Source organism: Tenrec ecaudatus, chromosome 17, assembly GCF_050624435.1.
Source record: "Tenrec ecaudatus isolate mTenEca1 chromosome 17, mTenEca1.hap1, whole genome shotgun sequence".
Lineage (NCBI taxonomy): Eukaryota > Metazoa > Chordata > Mammalia > Afrosoricida > Tenrecidae > Tenrec > Tenrec ecaudatus.
Window position 1 is genome coordinate 18,511,448 of NC_134546.1, and position 21,164 is coordinate 18,532,611.

General features: G+C 43.5%; 1 protein-coding gene across 1 annotated transcript; it reads left to right on the top strand.

Moving 5' to 3' along the window:
• The first annotated feature begins 8,300 nt into the window (after positions 1-8,300).
• Positions 8,301-20,693, top strand: SPATA31H1 (SPATA31 subfamily H member 1). Its single transcript, XM_075536064.1, has 2 exons — positions 8,301-14,984; positions 16,377-20,693. Exons 1-2 carry the CDS (start codon positions 8,307-8,309, stop codon positions 20,691-20,693), a joined length of 10,995 nt encoding a protein of 3,664 aa, XP_075392179.1. The 5' UTR covers positions 8,301-8,306.
• The last annotated feature ends 471 nt before the right edge of the window (positions 20,694-21,164 follow it).

Consider the following 21,164-nt stretch of genomic DNA (forward strand, 5'->3'; position numbering starts at 1 on the left):
ACTCGCCCTTTTTCTGCCTCTTAGTAATTCCTCTCAGCTAGTTTGCCATTGTTCCAACACCCCCAGGATATCTACATCCTCTTCATTGTTGATTTTAATTCCCTACTTGTTTTCCTGTCTATGGCGCTGTTTGTTCCCTGTTCTCTTCCCCCTCCTCCTCCCCACAAGTCCCTCTGGAACCATCAGTCCTGTTGCTTTCTATGAGTTTGCTTCCCCTGCTAATCTTATATAGGTAAGCAAACGAGCAATAATGGAGACAAAACAAAAAGGAAACAAAAGATTGAATAAAAAGAGAAAAAGAAAAATTAACTAGCAAAAAAACCCAAAACAGAATGCATAATTCCAGGTCTGTCCACTGACCTTTATGAGTGTCTCTACACTGGGGGATTCTGGGAACTGCCCCTCCTAGCCTGAAGTCTATTTTGGGAGCTCCTCAGGGGCTTTGTGGCTTGGCTTTGCTCTGATTGCTGATCTGTTATGTTTCCTTTATTGTCTCCCCTCCACTGCTGTGGGGAGTTCAGAGCAGACTAACTCCCTTCCATGGGTCCCCAGTTTTGTCCTCTGTAGTGGTACGCTCCAGTGAGGGAACATTGTGTCTTGAGCTGTTGTCAACCCTACAGTCCTCTCTGTGCCGTAGCAGATCCATGCAGGGACGTGTCCTTAAGGCATGGTGTGCCCATATGGGGTCTAGACCCTTACTCTCTCTTTCCTTCTTGGTTTGTTTCTGTGTAGGCGTGGCATGCTGGCCCCTCTCCGGACCCTGTAGGTTTAGTGTTGTCCTCTGTAACATATACTTCTAGGGAGGAGTATTGGAGTCTTTTTTTGAAGGGGGGAATGTGTTTATGTGATATAATCTCAATCCAATCATAAACTCTATTCTATAAACTCATTAGAATCTGAGCTAGTTTTTTCCTTTTACTCTTTCTTTAAAATACATACATATTATCTTGTTGTTGTTGAAAATCTACCCAGCAAGACATATACTGAGTATCAACTCAACCATTTCTACAGGTACAATTCAGTGACGTTGATGACATTCAAGTTGTACAACCATTCTCACCCACCCTTTCTTATTTTATTCAAAGGTTTTATTGGCATATAATTTACCCATCATACACTTTAATAGTTCAGTCACATCAAGAAGAGCTGTCCAATCATCATCACCAGTCAGCTTTAGAATATTTCCTTCATTCTCGTCTTCGTTGTTATTAGCTCCCCATTCCCCCCATCCTCCCCTGCCACACCAACAAGGAACCATTAATCCAGTGATGGTGTCTTTAGATTTACCTACCCTGGAGTCCATAGACAGAGAAACATTTTTTAAAAAACAACAAAAACTAAAAACAACAACAATAACAAAGCAAAACAGATAAAAACCTCAATCAAAAAGAAAGCAGAAAATATTAAAAACTAGAACAAATTTAAATGGATAATCAGCGAGATCAAATGATAGCGAGCTAAATGTTAGCCTAACTGCAACAGTCCACTTTCCAGTGCATTCTGCATGAAAACCAGGCTATTCACATCCCTGGTCCAAGGTCAGAGGGAACTCACCAGGGGCTTAATCCACATGTATTTCCTCTTCACTTACAAACAAAAACAACAGCTTTAAAATGGGTCTAAAGGGGAATCAAATGATAAGATATTATATTTTGACTTAACTATGTGTGCCATAATCACCTCTACACTGTTTTCTGTCTGGTAACAGGCTATTCACCCTGTCACCAGAGGTTTTATCCATGTTTGGACCCTGCAAATACATTCTGGGTTTCCACTGTCATCCATACCCTTCTGCAAACCAGGTGTTCACAACTTAAGCTCTGATACCATTCCCTCCTTTAGATTTAATTATATTTTTTACAATCCTTGGATCACTTCTTCCAAGTGGACTTAGATGGCTGCTTATTTGAAAGCAAGTCTTTAAGACTTCAGATGCTCTTTCTGAGAGCTGGCCACCATCTAGTTTCTTTATCACACTTTGCTACAGACTCCTGTATTTTTTTAAAAATTAAATACTTTTATTGGAGGCTCTTACATCTCTTATCACAATCCATACATTCATCCAGTGTCAAACACATTTACACATATGCTGCCAACATTTTCAAAGCATTCTCTTCCCACGTGAGCCCCCATTATAAAAGTCATTTTATTGTGGGCTCACCATTTTTTAAATCATTTTATTGGGGGCTCATACAACTCTTATCACAATACATACATACATCAATTGTGTAAAGCACATTTGTACATTCATTGCCCTCATCTTTCTCAAAACATTTGCTCTCCACTTAAGCCCCTGGCATCAGCTCCTCATTTTCCCCCCTCCCTTCCCGCTCCCCTTTCCCTCATTAGCCCTTGATAATTTATGTTATTATTTTGTCATATCTTGTACTGTCTGATGTCTCCCTTCACTCACTTTTCTGTTGTCTGTCCTCCAGGGAGGAGGTTATATGTACATCCCTGTGATCCTCCTTTTCTGAGTTGCTCCTCCCCCAGTGTGTATTAGTACAAGTAGACTGTCCCCTAATCTTTTGAGTTGCTGTTCTCTAGTTTATCTCATTTAGACCTTTTTCACTAGTTGAATTAAGCTAGTGTTTAATTTTAAGAAGACTTCAGGGCTATTTTGGGCTTAAAGTTTAAAGATTATCTCAAGTCAATATGTCTAGTGGGCATCCAGCCTCTATGATTCCAGAAAGCCCAGATTCCTAGAAATCCTAGAAATTATCTTTTTCCCTTTTCTAGCCCCTAGGTATATTTCTTTTCTAGTCCCTGGGGTTTATAACAAAGGATGCTTGTTGTTAATTAATTTATTTATTTTTGCTTATTGTATTTTATTCAGCATTTCTGGTGTTTTGAGGTGGGAATGTTTTCAAATTATTTCATTCTGTGGTATGTGTCGATCTTTTTGAAATAAATTTATAGAAATCATTTGTAAGCTTCTTAGTCTTTACATCAACATCAGTTTTCCTTTTGTTTCTTATTTTTATTCAACAGTCCATTATGTGCATAAATGAAACAATACATGACGAAGCATAAAATCAATTTAAAATAGACTAAGGGTCAAAATGACCATTTCGGTGAGGGGTATTCAGTTGAACAAACTGATTGACTGGGTCATGGGCATACTAATGACTCCCCCCCCCGCCACACACACACACACACACACACACACACACACACACACACACTCAAAAATAACTCAAACCCACTGCTGTCAAAATTAAATTCTGTCTCACAGGGGCTTCTAAGACGATAGTCTCTATGGGTACAGACTCTCAGCTCTTTCTCCTGCAGGACAGCTGCTGGGTTCAAACTGCTAACCTTTTCCGTGAGCAGCACAATGCTTTAACCTCTGCACTACCACAACTCCTTCACACTCATAAAGACCTTGCTGATTGTTGTGTGGGTTCTGTGTGTGTTGTAGGTTCTTTTTAACACACTGAACATACTCTCAGAAATGGATGCCCTGATTCAAAGGGAAGAAATAAGTACTTGTTTGTGTTATTTGAAATTGCAACACATGTCACGAATGCTCTCAAGTGATCTGAACACCTTGCTCTTTTTTAAAGAACTCCAGGAGCTCACTTCTGTTAGTTGCTGGGAAGTGTTTTTAGGCAGGAGTTCATTACTCTTTGGGAAATTTTAACCTGCAGGCTACTAATTTAAAACCTTACAATTTAACATACACTGGCGTCCACCTACCTTTTCAGCCTTAACTCACGCTACTAAGCAAAAATGCACCTGATGATCATGCTTGGAATACTCTTTTTTTTTTTTTCATCTGAAAAGCGTCTGCCTATTTCTCAAACTCTAATACACATGGCAACTTCTTGGTGAATTATTTCCTTTTCTCAGAAATAATCATTCTGTTCCGTACTGCCTAACACTTACATTTTTGTTACAGCATTAGCTATACTGTATTGTAATTTATCTGTCAAGGCATCTGTCTTCCATACTAATGTAAATTCTTAGAACCCAGGGATCATGTATAATTTTTGTCATCCCCAATGCCACACAGTAGCTAGTACTTTATACTTCATACATGATTCATGAATAAATGAGTGATATAATGTAAGAATCAATCAAATCAATTAAGCCCATTATTAATGCAATTCCCATTTGTTCTACTTCTGTTCTGATATAAGTTGTACATGCCACGTTTCTTCCTCACTTCTGAGCTGCTAGCTAAAAATTGTTTTTGGTACCTATCTGTTCAGGATCCAAGCCATTAGTTCAGGAGTCTCCAGGGCTTCCCCTCAGTTCTGACCTGTAGTTCCCACTACTTCCCTGGGTTTGATAATTCACTAGAATGAGTCACAGAACTCCAGAAAGCACTATACTTGTTATTACAGTTTAATCATAACAAAAAGGATACAAATGAAGACTTACTGGGCAAGGAGGAGGGTTCTCATTGCAGAGCTCCATGTCCCCCCCCCAAAAAAAAGGGACATGTTCTCCGTCCATTCTCATCAATTTCTTCACCAACCAAGAAGCCCATATAACTTGAGTGTCCATAGCTTCTATTAGGGGTCTCACTACATAATTCAAACCAAGCCCTTCTTCCTTGAGGTTGGTGAATACTACAAGGCTGATATTAGGTTGCTATCATGCAGTGGATCCCTGTGGACTGGTCAGGCCCTACATAAGGGTCACATCATTAACATAATCTGTTAGGTTACGGTCTAGAGCCCTCATCAAAGGGCTAACATGGTCTGGCGCTTTCTTCAAAGACACTTATGATTTCTGAGGAAATTCCAAAGTTTTAGAGATTACCTCTCAGCAGCCAACGGCAAGGATCAAAAGTTTGGGTAAAGTTAAAGTATTTACACCACAACTGGTCATTGTTGCTTTAGTATAGATGCCAACTGTGTCAATACCTGTCTATAAGGTGAGATTTACTGCCAATAGGGTCTCTAACCTAGAACATAACTTGATCTTATTTTTTCCTTTTTGTTTCTCTAGACTTCAAGTCAGCATAAGCTGAAAAAGGGCCACAAACTCACAGGTCAGAAAGATCCCGTCCTTTGCTCTTTAGTCCCCAAGAATAGACTGTGAAGTTTCTTTAAGACTCCAGCTGTAAGCAGCAGGTAGAGGGGAGCTGAAAAGAAGGGTGTAAAAAAGTGTCTATCCTTTGTAGCAAGGAGGCCTGCTGGCGTAGTAGGTTACAAGTTGGACTACTGATTGCAAAGTCAGTAGTTCAAACCCACGAGGTGCCCATGAATGAAAAATGAAGTTTTTCGCATCATAAAGATTTCTATAACCTTGGAGACCCACAGGGGCAGCTTCACTATGTTCTATAATGGTCATCCTGAGTCAGAATCAATGTGATGGTAGTGAGAAGTCTTTTTTTATTCTTTCCAGCATCTCCATTCACAAAGAGAGGTAAAATTTAAAAAACCTAGCCCCTTGCCAGCAGGTCAATTCAGACTCACAGTGATTCTACAGGACTGAGTAGAACAGCTCCATCGAGGTCCCGGGGCTGTAAACCTTTCCAGTAGCAGGCTGCCTCCCCTTTCTCTGTGGAGAGTTCCAGTCGCTGGTGGGGTCGAGCTGCTGACGTTTCAGTTAGCAGGCAGGCCAGTGCTTACTCCATGGGGCCACACGGGTTCCCTGAAAAGAGAGCTCATTCTGTCTGTGCCTCTTTCCCTCTTGTGGAAAACCCAAAGTATTGGGAAAGACATTGGGTGAGACTGGGACACGGAGGAGATGATCAAGAGTTTAGGTAGGAAAGTTTCAGTACCTTATTTTCCCACCACAGATAATGGATAGACTTCTTTGGAGGAAAACACATGGATCACGATCGATCTTGGCTTCCCAAACTCCAACTCACTCTTATTGTAACTGCCTTGCTCTTTCTGATCACTTGATGAAGGCAGCAGAGTAGTTTAAAAACAAAAACAGAAAACCTGAAACCTGGGTTAAGTCTTAGTCATGCTATCAATTAGCTTTATGAACTTGGGGTTGACTTCACCTTTGTTTCTTTATTAAAAAAAAAAAGAGGGCAGGGGGGTTGGACTAGGTGATGCCAATTGCTAACGATACTAATAGATTCTTCACCTCCACTCTCAGATCCACAGTGGGAAGACAAGCTCAAGATGGGTTTCATTGAAGCTCACCTGATACAGTGAGTAATCTCTGTCTTCACTCTATATTTCTCCCTTTAGCTTATCATACTGATATAGTCTGTAGAGGTTAGGAGTAATATACTTGGGACTCTGTTTTCCTTCCCTCACAAGAATTGTTGTCTCAAATAATAATTTATAAATTATCAAGGGTTCATGAAGGAGGGGAAAAAATGAGGAGCTGATGCCAGGGGCTTAAGTGGAGAGCAAATGTTTTGAGAATGATGATGGCAATGAATGTATAAATGTGCTTGACACAATTGCTGTATGTATGGATTGTGATGAGTTGTATGAGACCCTAATAAAATGATTTAAAAAAATTGCTGTCTCCATTCTAAGTCTTTCTTCCCATTGGTTTCCTTCCAAATACTTTACTATCAGTTCCATTGTGCTGACATACTCTGTTGCATTCAGCTTTTCAGGATTCCCTATGATTTGGATCCAAGAACATGCACTCTGGTCAATGGAAAAGAGCCTTCAACACATCCTAAAACACCTGGAAAGAGCAAGGTCAGAGAAGGGTATTTTTCAGGCAGGATTGAAGATAGAATTTATAAAAGGAAGGAGGAGAATTTTAAAGAAATTCTAAGGAAGGAAAACGGGAAGAGGACAGGAATGAGATGCAGAGAACAGGAGAGGAGGGAGAGGAAGAAGAGAATAAGGGAGAAGAGAGGCTTGGTTTTCTTTTTCGTTTTTGGCATTGGGAGAAAGTTCTAGGCTCAAAGAAAGGCTACAGAACAGGAGCCCTCGTGGCATAGTGTTTATATATTGGGCTGCTAATCAAAAGGTCCAAAGTTCAAAACCACCAGCCAGCCACTCTGAGGGAGAAAGCTAGGGCTTTCTACTCCTATAGAGTTAGTCTCAGAAACTTAGAGGAAGTTCTACCCTATAGGATCACTATGCATTGGCACTGACTCAATGGTAGTGAGTCTACTGAAAAACGGGATATCTGACTACCATTACTGAACATTTGATCAAGGATTCTATAAAAGAATCTTAATCCAAAGGGAGACATCGGACAGTGTATGACATGAAAAAAATAATTTATAAATTATCAGGGTTCATGAGGGAGAGGAAAAAATGAGGAGTTGATACCAAGGGTTCAAGTAGAAAACAAATGTTTTGAGAATGATGATGGCAACAAATGTACAAATGTGCCTGACACAATGGATGGTGTATGGATTGTGACAAGAATTGTACAAGCCGCCCCTCTACAAAAAAGGGAAAAAAAATTTTTTTTAAAGGAGAAAATGCAGAACAGACCTTCAAATTCTCATATAATACAGACTTTCTGGAACTATGGGAGCTAAATGAACCCCTGAAACTATTGCTCTAAGCCTTCACCCCAAAATATACTCTTACCCTTGTCTTCTTAAAACCAAATGGAAACAAACAAGCAAATAATAGTTTACATTAACGAGTAAGACTATCTGCCTGAGGTATCATGCTCTTTCAAGAACTATCTACATGGCACCAAGTTGACAACAGCAACTTAAAAGAGTAGATGGGACACTTAGGGGACAGAGGATTTATGTTAATGGGGGAAAAATCACTCAGAAAAGACAAGTGAGAATGACTGTCTACCTCACAGAATGTAGTCAATGTCACTGAATAGTACATGGGGACTCTGTGGAATTGGTATGTGTTTTTGCTGGCTATAATCTCAACAATTGCAACAAGAAAAATATTTTAAAATAAAGATAATGGAATTCCTTATTTAGGGATCATTTTTTTTTATTTGAACGGGAAAAATTGCCTCTTTATAGCCTGGGAAAAGAATTCTCTCATAAGCGAGAGAATCAAAACTCACTACCATCAAGTTAAGGCCAACTCATAGCGACCTTGTAGGACAGGGTAGAACTACCCCAGTGGGTTTCTGAGACAGTAACTCAGCCCCACCTCCCCCAAACAAACCAACCCTATTTTATTGGGAGCTAATATAGATATCATATCATTCCATAGTTCAATTACATTCAGCAGTAGAAAGCCTCATTTTTTTCCTAAGCAGCTGGTGGTTTGTAACTGCTGGCCTTGTGGTTAGCAGTCCAATACCAAAGTTGTCATTATTACTGTTATCTTGCTTAGGACAAGAGTATTTGCACTCGAAATGACCATTCTTTCTCCTTTCACCCTTTCTTACTTCAAAATGAATGACACCTTCTCTCTTTATGTCCTAGATCAAGTCTTATGGGACAGTGTTTGCCTGAAGCAAAAGAAGTAATTTCTTCTTCCATCACCTCTGCTTTTGTAACTCAGACACCTGTTTTACCCGGTTGTGACTGTAAGCGGGAAAATCATTCTACTGGCCTCAACATCTCTTCTGGATCAGTAGGCAACATCTCCAGCCTATCTTCCCTTCCTGTCTTCTCTGAAGGAGCCACCTGGCAATTCCAGAGCCAGAGTTTACCTGATTTCCACCAAAAGCAACCTGTCTTCAAAAGTCAACACACACCCCTGTCTTCTTTTTGGTTCCCAGAACCTGAGAAATCAAAGTTCTTTCAGAATTTAGCAGCCCCTTCACCCTTAAGACCACCAAGTTCTTTTATCGACTCTATTATTGAATCCTCAAATATTTGTACAGAAGAGAAAACAAAGGATGAGAGAACGACCAAGAGCCATTTGACATCAGATTGTGGGCCAAATTCTGTTAAGGAGAAACCACAGCTCAAGGGGTGGACTCTAATCCGCCTCTCTCCTTTAGCTAGGTGGGAACTAGAGGGGCATATAGCTTGGAAAGTTTGTACTTTGCGGGAACAAACAGTACCTCTGGCTGTGAGAGACTCATGGGCAATGTTGAATTACTTAATTGAAGTACAACGAGTTCCGGAATCAGAGAACCCACACTCCCAGTCATCTATGCCCATTCATCAAAAGACTGAGCAAAATATCAACAACAAATCCCCAGACTTTCCTGGATTAAGTAGCCCAGAAACAAAAACTTCACAGCCACTTATCCAAAGCAAGCAACCACAGCCTGGGGATGGCCCTCAAATCCTTGGATCCAGACCCTTAGTTACATCTAGGGATAATTTACCTCCGAGAAACATGGGAGTTAAGAAAATTGAAGAGGAAACCACTTTATTGCAGAAGCAGCCTAAATACATGCTAGACTTTGGTAGAGTTGAGCCAAGGGTTGTAGATCTTCCAGAGAAAAGTGTCTTCCAGCAGCAGAAAACCCAAGAAACTGACGTGGCATTCACTGCAAAGTTACCTTATCAAGTCACAGAGCGCACAAAAGTTACGCCATTGGCATTGCTTCAGGTCATGGATTCCATGGGGATGATCCCAGAATCTCATACAGAAGTGATGAAATCTATGAATTTATTCCCAAGGCCACCAAATCAAGTTGTGAAACCAATGGAAGCCAAGGAAAAGGCAAATGCGATTCCAGAACCACCAAATCAAGTTATCGAGTCAAGAGCCGTAACCCCAAAGCTTCAGCACCAAGGTATGGCATCAGAGGGGTGGACATCAAGGTCATTGAATCAAGTCACAGGTAATGTGAAGGTAACTCCTGTGGCATTTCTTCAAGTCATGGATCCCATAGGGATGACTAACCAGCCACATCCACATATTACAGGATCAGGGAGATTCACCACGGGATCGCAGTGTCATGTTGAAGAGTCGGTGAAAGTGGACCATCAAGTCATAAAATCAGAAACAGTGTGTCCAATGCCAGAACATGCAGTCCTGGGAACTGTGGCTATGACTGGACAGCCACAGCATAAAGTCATAGAATCAGTGGGCATAGCCTCAAGCCCCCAAAGTGACGTCACAGAATCGTCAAAGATTACTCCAGGGTCAATACCTCAAAACACAAAGTCATTGGAAATACCCCCAAGACCCTTGTATCAGGTTCTAGATGATAGGAAAGTAACTCCAGTGACATTGTTACAAGCTATGGACATCATGGGGCTAACTCGACCAGCACAGCCACAAATTTCAAGTTTGACCCCAAGGCCAACTAAACCAGATAGTTTGACTTCTTCCTGTAGCTTGCCTACTATTATTGCTCCATGTAAAGTTGTAGAACCAGTGGATCGACCTCCAAGACCCCCCACTAAAATCATGGAATCAGTAGAGGTGATTCCAAAGCCACCACATCAAGCCATAGGTTCTCCAATAGCAGTGGGGTCACCCATGGGATTGATGACAGGACCACAGTCACCAATTGTAGAAGCTAAGGGCTTGACCCCAAGCCTAATATCTCAGGTCACAAACTCTTTGGAATCGACTCCTAAGTCCTGGATTAAAGAACTAGAATCTGTGGGCACAACTCCACAATCACATCATCAGGACTTAGACTTTGTGGCATTAAGCTCAGGACCGCCTCAGCAAGTGATGGGACCTTTGAGGTTCACCCCACAACAGCATCCAATCCCAGAATATTCAAAGATAGGATTAAAGCAAAACCATCAAAGCACAGAAATGTTGGGGTTGACCTCTGACAAATGGCTGCAAATGAGGGGATCTGACAAGCCACCACAGTCACATCATCGAATAGTGGAATCGTTAGGGACAATCCCAAGGTCACTGAGTCAAGGTAAAGAATCTATGGGAATGAGCCAAAAGCCACTGCAGCAAGTCACAGAATCCGCGGTAATGAGTACTGCCTCATTTCTTCAAGACGTGAACAGCATGAGGGTGAAGCCAATACCACAATTTAAAGCCAAGGAATGTACAAAGTTGTTCCCGGGATTGCAGAGAGTAAAACCTGAGAACCTGACCCTGGGGCCAAGGTTTCAAAGTGTGAAATCCTTAGACTTAGCCACAGGCTCAGTCTCACAAATGATAAAATATGGACGGCTGACCTCAGCTGTGGAATCAACAGGATTAGCCCCTGAACTTCAACAGCAAAGTGTGAAATCTGAGGCAGTATTTCCTGCACAACAGCTGCAAAGTGGGCTATCTGGACAGTCAGTCCCAAGGCCTCAGCTTCAAGATGAGCAATCTGTCCAGTTGCCCTTAGCACCGCAACTCCAATGTGTAAAGTCTACTAAGTTGGCTCCAGCATCACAATCGCAAAATAAGAAATCTGTCGACTTGGGCCCCAAGTCACAGTCACAAGGGATGGAATGTATTCATTTAACTATGCCACCAGAAACTGTGGAGTTGACACTAAGACCAGTAACACAAAATATACAATCTGTGGAGTTGGCACCCAAACCACATTTACAAGATATCAGATCTGAGACTATAGCCCCCAAACTGATGCCTAAAGATGTAAAAACTATGGAATTAACTCCCCAAATGGTAGAATGTAGGAGTTCAGCTTCTGAGGTCTGTCCACAAGAGAAGGAACCTGTGAAGTTGATCCCAAAGCAAGTCATGCAGTCTGCTGGGACAGCGCCTGTGCCACATCCTCAGATTTTTTCAGAGATGATCTCAGGGCCAGACTGTGCAGACACAGAAACAGGCTTGACTTCTGAGGCTTTTCCCCAAATGGCATTCACAGAAAAACCAACAGGTCAATTGGGAGACTCTGTAAAAATGACTCCACAGCCACCACTTCAAGTTACTGAAGCTCCCGAGATTAACCTAAAACCCAGATATGAAGATCCAGAAATTGTGGGACTAACATTCCTTGAAGTTGGAAAAACCCAGAGGATGGCCCCAGGATCATTGGATTTGGAGAAAGGGTCTTTAGAGTTAACTCCAGGGTCAAGGATGCAAGATGAGAAATCAGAGCCACTACGGCAAGCTTTGAAATATGTGGAGCTAACTCCTGAGCCGTCTCCATTAGTGGTAGGGTCTGAAAACTTAGCTATAGGGCCAAAGCCACACACTATGGAGTTGAGCCCAGAGTCATTGCTCCAAGGAGTGAAGTCTAGGCAGTTAGATCCAGAGCAGCAGTCGCAAGATGTAAAATGTGGGAATTTAACGAAACAGTTAACTACAAGCAAGGAAGAAGCCGAGTTGACACCAGGAAAGGTATCAGAGAAACGGACTAAAAGAACACAGTCAGAAAGTGTGAAATCTGGGGATTTAATTCTGGATCAAGGGCAGCAGAGGGTCAAATCCTCTGGATTGACCCAAGGGCCACAACCACAAAATTTCAGATTTTCAGTGTTAACTCCAGGGCCACTTCTTCAAGGAGAGAAATGTGTAGATTTTGTCTCGGGACCCCCACATCATGCTATGAAATTTGCTGAGTTGATCCCAGGTTCTCCAATGCAAGAAATCAATTGGTCAGATTTTACCCCCGGGCCCCCAAATCAACCTCTCAAAGCTATACATTTGACACCAGAACTTCAAGATACGAAATTTGAGGTTTTACTCCCAGAGCCATGCTTAAAAAATGTCAAATTTTCTGATCTTACACCAGAACCAAAGGACAAAAGTTTCAAATATGGGCAACTGATGCCAGGATCACAGCTTCAAGACGTAAAGCCTCCGGTACTTGGACCAGAGTCCTCTTTGCAGTTAAGCCATGAGCCGCAGGTTGCAGATAGGAAATCTGTTCCGTCCACTCCAGGATCACTGTTTCACAGTATGAAATCTGTGAAATTGACCAAAGAGCAACAATTTCAAGGTATGAAATCTGAGGAACTGAACCTAGGGAAACAGCAACAAGATGTTACATTTCCTGAATTGACTCCAGGGCCAAAGCTTCAAAGTGTCAAATGTGGGGTGGAGATCCCAGGACCAGGGCTTCACAGTGCGAATTCTGTGGAGGTGATGTCAGAGTTGGGGCTGCAAGATCCCATATTTACCCAAACATCTGCAGGGTTTCAAGGTATAAAACAAATAGGACTTAGTCCAGGGCCATGTCTACAAAATGTCAGAGTTTTTGATTTGAGCCCAGGAACTCAACCTCAAGGCACGAAGTCTTCAGAGTTAAGCTCAGGACCACAGCTACATTGTGTAAAAATTTCCCAGTTACCCACAGAGGCAAAGACCCAAGGGGCTCAATCTGTGGATTTGCTCCCAGCACCAGAGAGGCAAGGAGATAAGCCTGAGATGTTAGTACTAGAAGGTCTAAAATATGTAGAGCTGAACCAGCTACCAATTGTTAATAAATTAGTCTCAGAGCCACATTCTAAGTTGGCCAGAAGATCACAGTTCCAAGGTATAAAAACTTCCAAATTGACCCAAGAACCACAGGTGAAAGATGCAGAACCTTTAGAGTGGACTCTAGGTTCAAAGTTTCAAGGTTTAAACTCTGAGGAATCAACTCTAGAACCACAGATAAGAGGCGATAAGTATGTGGAGATAATCTCAGGACCACAGGTTAAAGATGCCAAATTTGTAAAATTCACCTCAGGTTCCAAACTTCAGGGTGTGAAATCCGTGGAGTTGATTCCAGGTTCAAAAACTCAAAAATGTAAAACGGTAGAGTTGTTACTGGATTCACAGCTGCAAGAAGTGAAATCTGTAGATCTGAACCTTACGTCAAAGACACAAGGTAAAAATTCTATGGCTTTTCCACCAGAGTCATTGATTCAAGCCATTGCTAAATCTATGGAGGTACTCCAAAAGCCCCTCTTTAAAGGGGTGAGACCAGAGGAATTGACTTTAGAGCCCAAAATGCAAGATACGAAATTTGTGGAGACAAGCCCATCTTTAAAGCTTCAAAGTTCGCAATCTGTAGAAGTGAATCAAGATCCAAAGCTACAATGTGTAAAGTCTGCAAAGGGGACGCCAAGGCTAAAGATGGAGGTGGTAAAATCTGTGAATGAAACCGTAAGACAGGAGTTTCAAGGAGTAAAAGCTTTGGATTTATCCTCCAGGCAACGGTTTCAAGGAACGACAGGTGTGGACTTAACTGCTGAACCAGAACAGGATGGCAAGACATCTGTAATGGTCACACCAGACCAACAATGTGCACATTTAGAACACCTGAAGAGAGAGTCTGGGTCAGAAGGTATGGCGTCTGTGGAGTTAATTCCAGAGCCAAAATTTAAAGATGTAAAACTTGTAGACTTGAATGCTGAACTAAAGTTGAAAAATATGAGATCATTTGAACTGCCTCCAGAACCAAATATTCAAGGCATAAAAGCAAAAGCACAGTCGCAAAACATAAAATCTCCCCAATTGACCACAGGACCACCACAATTGCCCCAAATGAAATCCTTGGAGACAACTTCAAGGCCACAGCTTCAAGATCAGAAAACAGAGGTGTCGAACCAAAAACCAGAGCTTAGAAATATGAAATGTGTGCTCCCAGTGCCAGAGTGTCAGGATGAGGGATCTGTAGACTTCATTCCAGGAGTACAATCTCTAGGTGTTGAAATGGCAGAGTTGAAACAGTTGAGAGATGGAAGTCTGAAATCTGCTCAGTGGATACCAGGGTCAGAGGTCCAAGGTCGAAAATCTGAAGTGTTGAGTATTGGGTCACAATTTCAAGATGTCAAACCTGCCACATTGAAACCCATGGTAAAATTGAGAGATGTGCTGTCATCTGAAATGATTCTAGGAGGAACAAAACTTTCAGATGAAAAATTTATGGAGTCCCACCTTGAATCAGGGTGGCAGCTCAAAAAAATTCCTGAGTTGTTCCCTGGACTGCAGCTACAAAAAGGGAAAAAAATGGAGCCACACTCAAAGTCACAGCTACAAAGTGTGAAAGTGGTACAGTTAAACCAAGAGCCAGAACTTGGAAGTATGAAATCTGCTCAGTGGATACCAGGACCAGAGTTCCAATGTAGAAAATCTGTAGGGTTGAGTATTGGGTCACAATCTCATGGTGTCAAACCTGGACAGTTGAAACCTGCACTACAGTTGAGAGCTGTAAAGTCATCCGAATTGACTCTAGGATCAAAACTTCAAGATGAAGAATCTATGGAGTTCAACAGTGAGCCACAGCAGCCAATCTGGAAGACCCTTAACCTGTCTCCAGAACTACAGATGCAAAACGGGACACATGTCGGTTCGCCCTCAGAGCCCCAGCTTCAAAGTGTGAACACTGTACCTATAAATGAAGAGCCAAAGCTTGAGTGTAAGAAATATACTCAATGGATACCAGGACCACTGTTCCAAGGTAGGGAATCTGTAGTGTTGAATAAGCTTCAAGATGTGAAACCTATGAAGTTCAATCCTGGACCACAGTTACAAGATAAGAAATCTGACAGGACACTAGAGCATAGGCTTCAAGATTTGCAATCTGCCAAATTAAAACCTGTTTCACCGGTCCAAAGTGCAGCATCTTCTGAGTTACCTTTAAAGACAACTGTTGATTTTACCCCCAAGCAAAGCTGGCAAGATATGAAATCTTCTGGATTGACTAAGGATGCAAATGTGCAAGATAGCAAATCTTTTGGGGTCAACTCAGTCCCACAGTTACAAGATGGTAAATTGTCTACGTTGATGCTAGGAACACAATGTCAAGGTGTGAGATCTGTGAGATTTAATCATGGGGCAAAATTGCAAAATATAAAACCACCCGAGGTGAAAAAATTTGAAACAGTAAAATCTACAGAGGTCAACCATGGCTCAGAATTTCAAGTTGTGAAACCTTCTGAATTGGCCTTGGGATCAAAACAGCACAGTGTGCTCTCTTCTGAGTTCAGTACTGGTAGACAGTGCCAAGATGAGAAACCATTTCGGTTTAATTCAGGTCCAGAACAAGGGGTAAAAGCTCCTAAGATGTGCATGAAGACAAAGCTTCCAGAGGAGCGATCTCTGGACTTTAAACCTGAGCCTAAATTGCTAGGTGGGAAATCTTTTGAATGGAAACCAGAGCCACAGCTTCAGTATGTAAATTTTATGACATTTAACGCTGAGCCACGTTTGCCAGGTATGAAATTTGGGCCAGAGCTTCAAGGTATAGAAGCTAATGTATCCTGCCTTGGACCACATTTACAATGTGTGAATTCTTCTGAGTTTATTCCAGGGCCCACACTTCAATGTGAAAATCCTTTTGGGTGCAACTCTAAGTCACCTTCGCAAGGTGTAAAATCATCTGAATTGACTGCAGTTTCAACACTTCCAAATATGAACTTTTCTTTGTTGAATCCAGGGACAGAGAATCCAAGTAAATCATCTATGTTGTTTAACCCTGGACCACATTTGCAAAGTCTGAAGTCCGAATCGACTCAAACGTCACAGTTTCTAGGTCAAGCCCCTATGAAATGCAACCCTGGGCCACAAATGCAAGGTGTGAGATTGTCTGAATTGAGCCAACAGTTAGAATCCCAAGGTACAAAATCTAGTTTGATTAACCAGGAGCCACATTTGCAAGGTGTAGAATCTTCTGAGCTGATTCCAGAGACAAAATGTCCAGAGATTTATTATTTGGAGAATCATCTTGGTCCACAGCCTCTTCAAGAACCAGAATTGATGGATCTGACTCCAGTGATAGGAGTTCAAGGATCAAAATCATTAGAATTAACCCCAGATACAAGTTGCCAAGTTCCAGACACCATGGATTTACACTCTCAGCCATGGCCTCAATTTAAGAGTTTTGGGGTGCTATACACAAAGCCACTGCAGGAGGTTGCGGAATCTGAAGGAATAACCTTAGAGCCAAAGTATCGCACTGCAGAAACTATGGGGCTGACTTATGAGGCGAGGTTGCAAAGAAAAGAACCCCTTAGAATTGCCCCTAATCCAATAAGTCAAGACATTGAACATACAAAGGGATCTCGAAGGCCCTCTTTTCAGGCCCTAGAACCTGTAGAAATGATCCCTAAGAAAAGGCTTAAAAGGGAAGAATCTGTAATATTGATTCCAAAATCATTACATCATGTCCAAGAATCTCCAGGGGTGACACTGGGGCCAGGACATCAAGTTATTGAATCTGTGGAGTTGCCTTCTGAGACATGGACCCAAGTGAGGGACCATAGGGACTTGACTTCAAAATCATGGAATCATATGGGATCTTCAGGGTCAGTATCAGAAAATCAAGTTGCAGAATCAGCAAGGACACAACTTCAAGTCTCTAAATCAATAGGTGTAACCCCAGTGGCCCATCCAAAAGTTGTTGACTCTGTGGAAGTGACCCCTGGGCCATTATTTGAAGTTGTGAAGTCCGAGGCATTTACCTCAAGGCCAACTCTTCAAATGGTAGACTCTGTGGAGTTGCCTTCAAAACCACAATATATGAGTCGCTCAGCATTTACCTCAGGGCTATGGCTGCAAAATGTGAACTCCAAGGGATTAATCACCACACAAGAGCCAACACACCAACTTTTGGAAACAAGTGAGTTTACAGGGTTTCAAATTGTAAAGACTGTGTTACTTCCAGGATCACTAATTCAAATAGTAAAATCTGAACTAGCACCGGGACTAATTCCTCAGTTAGTAGAGCCAAAAATAGTTCAAAGAACACAGCTGGAAGAAATCGGGAATTTGGATTTACCCGCAAGGCCACACCTTCAAGAACGGGTAGAACCTGTGGAATTAACTCCAAGGCCAAATATCCAAGTGAAACCTGGAGAATTAATTTCACTGCCAACATTTACACTTGAGAAACCTATAGTGTTGACTCCTGAGCCTGAGGTTCAGGCAGTGAAATCAACAGGGATAAAAACAGAGTCTCCTCAAGTCATGGAATCTGAGGATTTGCATTTAGGACAGGTGTATCAGAATAGGAAATCTAAGGAATTAATGTCAGCAGAGTTGCAAGTAGGAAATTATTTATCTAAGTTCATACATAGCTCCTCATCAGCCCGTATCTCAAGGCCTATCAAAACCATGTCTGAAAAAGGAAGCAGCTGGGGTTCTAAAATGCCGCAAGGATCCAAAGATTTGGATAGTTGGAAAAACAGTGAGTTAGAGGCTTTCCAGCCTGGAGAGCCCGATGAAGCTCCTATTACGACACAGTCTTCAGTTCGTCCCGTGAACCTTCCTAATCCATCTTCTAGTCAGACAGCTATCACTGTGGAAACCCCACATCCGGAGGTTCCAAGAGTGGATGTCATATCTCAGGAGAAAACAAAAAGGAAGCAGATAGAAGGGACCGACAACTCACTCCAAAGCCCCTCCCAACATCCATCCCGAAGCAGGAGATTATCATCCGAGATTCCCCAAGCAGTCTCAGGGGTTCGAAGGGGGCTGACTCGGCCGATTCTTGGCAGGCAGCAGAATGTCTGGGAGAGTCGTGCCTGTAAACAGCGACTACCCAGAAAATATCTCTCCAATATGGCAAAGTTGGGGAATATCTTGGGAGCCACTGTGGAAAAGAAAGGTTGTCTTCAAACATTTCTAGCTGAAGAAGCCACTGCAGATCCCTGTAAGTCCATTCAGAAATTATTTGGGATTCCAGCAGAACTGATGAACCCCCCCCAGGGCCTGCTAGAAAAGGATCACAGTATTGTTTTTCACTCTTCAGTGGTCAAAAATTACGTCCAGAGACATACTTCATGCCATGGACCTGAAAAAAGAAAGACCTTAAGAATATGGACACGTGGATTCCCATCTTCTATAATACAGCAATACTTGGGGACTAGAGTGGGCCTGGAGAAAACAAACTCGAGGTTCAGTGATACATCCCAGGAAGTGAAGCAACATATGCCTTTCTCATACACAAAAGATCAAATTCCTGCTCCAGTGAAGTCGGACTCTTCCCACAGAATATTTTGCACTCAGATGAATTATTTTCCAATAGAAGAGAGTGAGAACTCACAGAGTGATTCACAGACAAGGACTTTGGAAGACCAATACACTTTCGGGTCAAGTTATCTTCCACAGGCTAAGAGTGACTTCTCGGAACAGTCCCGGCAATTACAAGATCTGCAGCTAAAAATAGCAGCAAAACTCTTAAGGAGTCAACTACCCCCCAATGTGCCTCCACCTTTCGCAACAGGTTTGGTACTAAAATACCCTATCTGCTTACAGTGTGGACGATGTTCCGGATTTGCTTGCTGTCATAAATCACAGAATCCCTGCGGACCTTACCTCATCATCTATCCACAGCTCCACCTTGTAAACACTCCTGAGGGCCATGGGGGGATACGGTTGCATCTTGGCTTCAGGTTGCGAACTGGGAAAAGACCCCAAGTTCCAAAGTATCACGGAAGAGATAAACCTGTCACAACAAAGAGTCCTTTGTCACCATCACAAAGGAAAGCTAAAATCAATACTCAAGCTATTAAGAGTCCTACTCCCACAACCGATGTCTGGTCTGGGCTTTCCCAGACTCCGACTCCTGTACAAGCCCCTATCAGGCAAGATCAATATGGCAGGCCTGATCCAGCAGGTAAGACAGAAATTGGAGAGTGTGGGCACTATGAACTCATTCAAGTTCACTCGCTACCAGAGAGTAGTACTGAAAGCATTCAGGAAGAAAAATGGGCTGAACTACACCTCCAAAAGACCCACAATACAAAGTACCTAATGAGGAAACTCACTAAGGAAGTTAGACCACAAAGCAGTGGGAGCCTAATAGAGAGTCCCTCTAGGGAATTACCAGTTCGGTTAAGAAGGAAAAGGCTTGGAGCAGCCCAGGCAACTACTGCCTCTTTGAAAAGAAAACCTAAGCCATCCTCTCATCCCTCGTTCATGCATCTGCTTTTTCAGAGCTTCAAACAGGCCTTCCAAATAGCACACAGAGTTGTGGTTTCTACTGGGCAGAAGCTCGAGAACAGGGAAAGGTCAGACAAGTTGGGGCTGGGCAAAAACTCCTGTCTAAAACAAAAAGCCAGGGACCAAGGCTTATTCAGAGAGAGCCAAGGAGAGGGGAAGCCAGATATCAAGATAAGGCCCACAGACCCAACCACTAAGCTGGGAAGAACCAACCAATTCAGATCAGATCAACAGCCAAAAAGAGAGACCCTTTTCCAGTCCAGATCTACTCAATTATCTACTCAATTGTCTAAGTCCACTGTTTCCTCCAAGGGTGCTTGCCAAACCACCTCCATCCCAGAGAGCCAAATCCACAGTAGTAGTGGAGATAAGCAAAGTTACAAAAGAGCTAGCTCCAGCCAGCAACCCAAGAACTTGGCTAAGCCAGGAACCAGAGTTGAGGCTAGAGGGCAAACGCGCCAGGGCTCATCCAGGAAGACGAGCACATCCAGTCGCTTTCAAGAGAAACCCCCACACAAGGAGCAAGACCGCCAGAGCGGTCCCTCTCAGAGAAGTCCTCACAGTCTCTCCGAGAGAAGCCGTCACAGTTCCGCTAAGGGAACGGGACTCGGCGTTCCCAAGAACAGACATCACAGAGCCTCCGAAAGAAGCCCCCGCAGTCCCTCTGAGAGGAGAAGACACATTCTGTCTGAAGGGGGCCATCGGAGTCCCTCTGAGAGAAGACACATTCTGTCTGAAGAGAGCCATCGCAGTCCCTCCGAGAGACGACACATTCTGTTTGAAGGGAGCCATCAGAGTCCCTCTGAGAGGGGCCATCGGAGTCCCTCCGAGAGGAGACGACGCATTCTGTCTGACCGGGGCCATCGCAGTCCCTCTGAGAAGAGTCCTGGAAGTCACTCTAAAAGAACCCCTCAAAAGCCCTCGGAGAGGAGCCATCGAAGTCACTCGGAGAAACCCCAGCGCAGTCCTTCCGAGAAAACCCCTAGCGACCCCGCGGCGAGAGAACCCGGCACAGTTCCTCTCAGAGAAGCCCAGACTGCCCTGAGGAGAGAGTCCAGCACGATGCCCCCGGGGAGAGGCCAGGGAGCAGAGTGTCCAAAGATGTCGTGAGTGTTCCAAACACCGAAGCAGGGTCAGTTTGGAGACCCGGCCCTGCCAGCAGACGCCCCGAGGTCCGCCCCCACGGCCTCGCTCAGGTCTTCACCAAACCGCCCTTTCCAGCTCATCCTCGGCCTCCGCTCCCTGGGCCCTCACCAATAACAGGGCTTCTCTGGCTCCCGACTCGGGGGCATGGGTCCGAGTTTTTCTAACATAAATAAAGCGTCACTAACGAGAACGGACGTGGCTCTCCATGTGCAGCTGCAGGATCGCCCGTCGTACTGGCTGGGGAGGGGGCGGGGGGCCGAGGGCCACCTGGGGCCGCGCACACGGCGGGAAGGAAAGAAAGAGCCGGCGGCGGCCGAGGGCCGGCCTGCTTTGGGCTCCACACCCCGCCCCTTTGTGCCAAGCCCCACCCCCGGCGCCCGGGGCCCCGCCCCCTCCCTTCCCGCGCGCGCAGTCTCTCCCAGGGCGGGGTCTCGG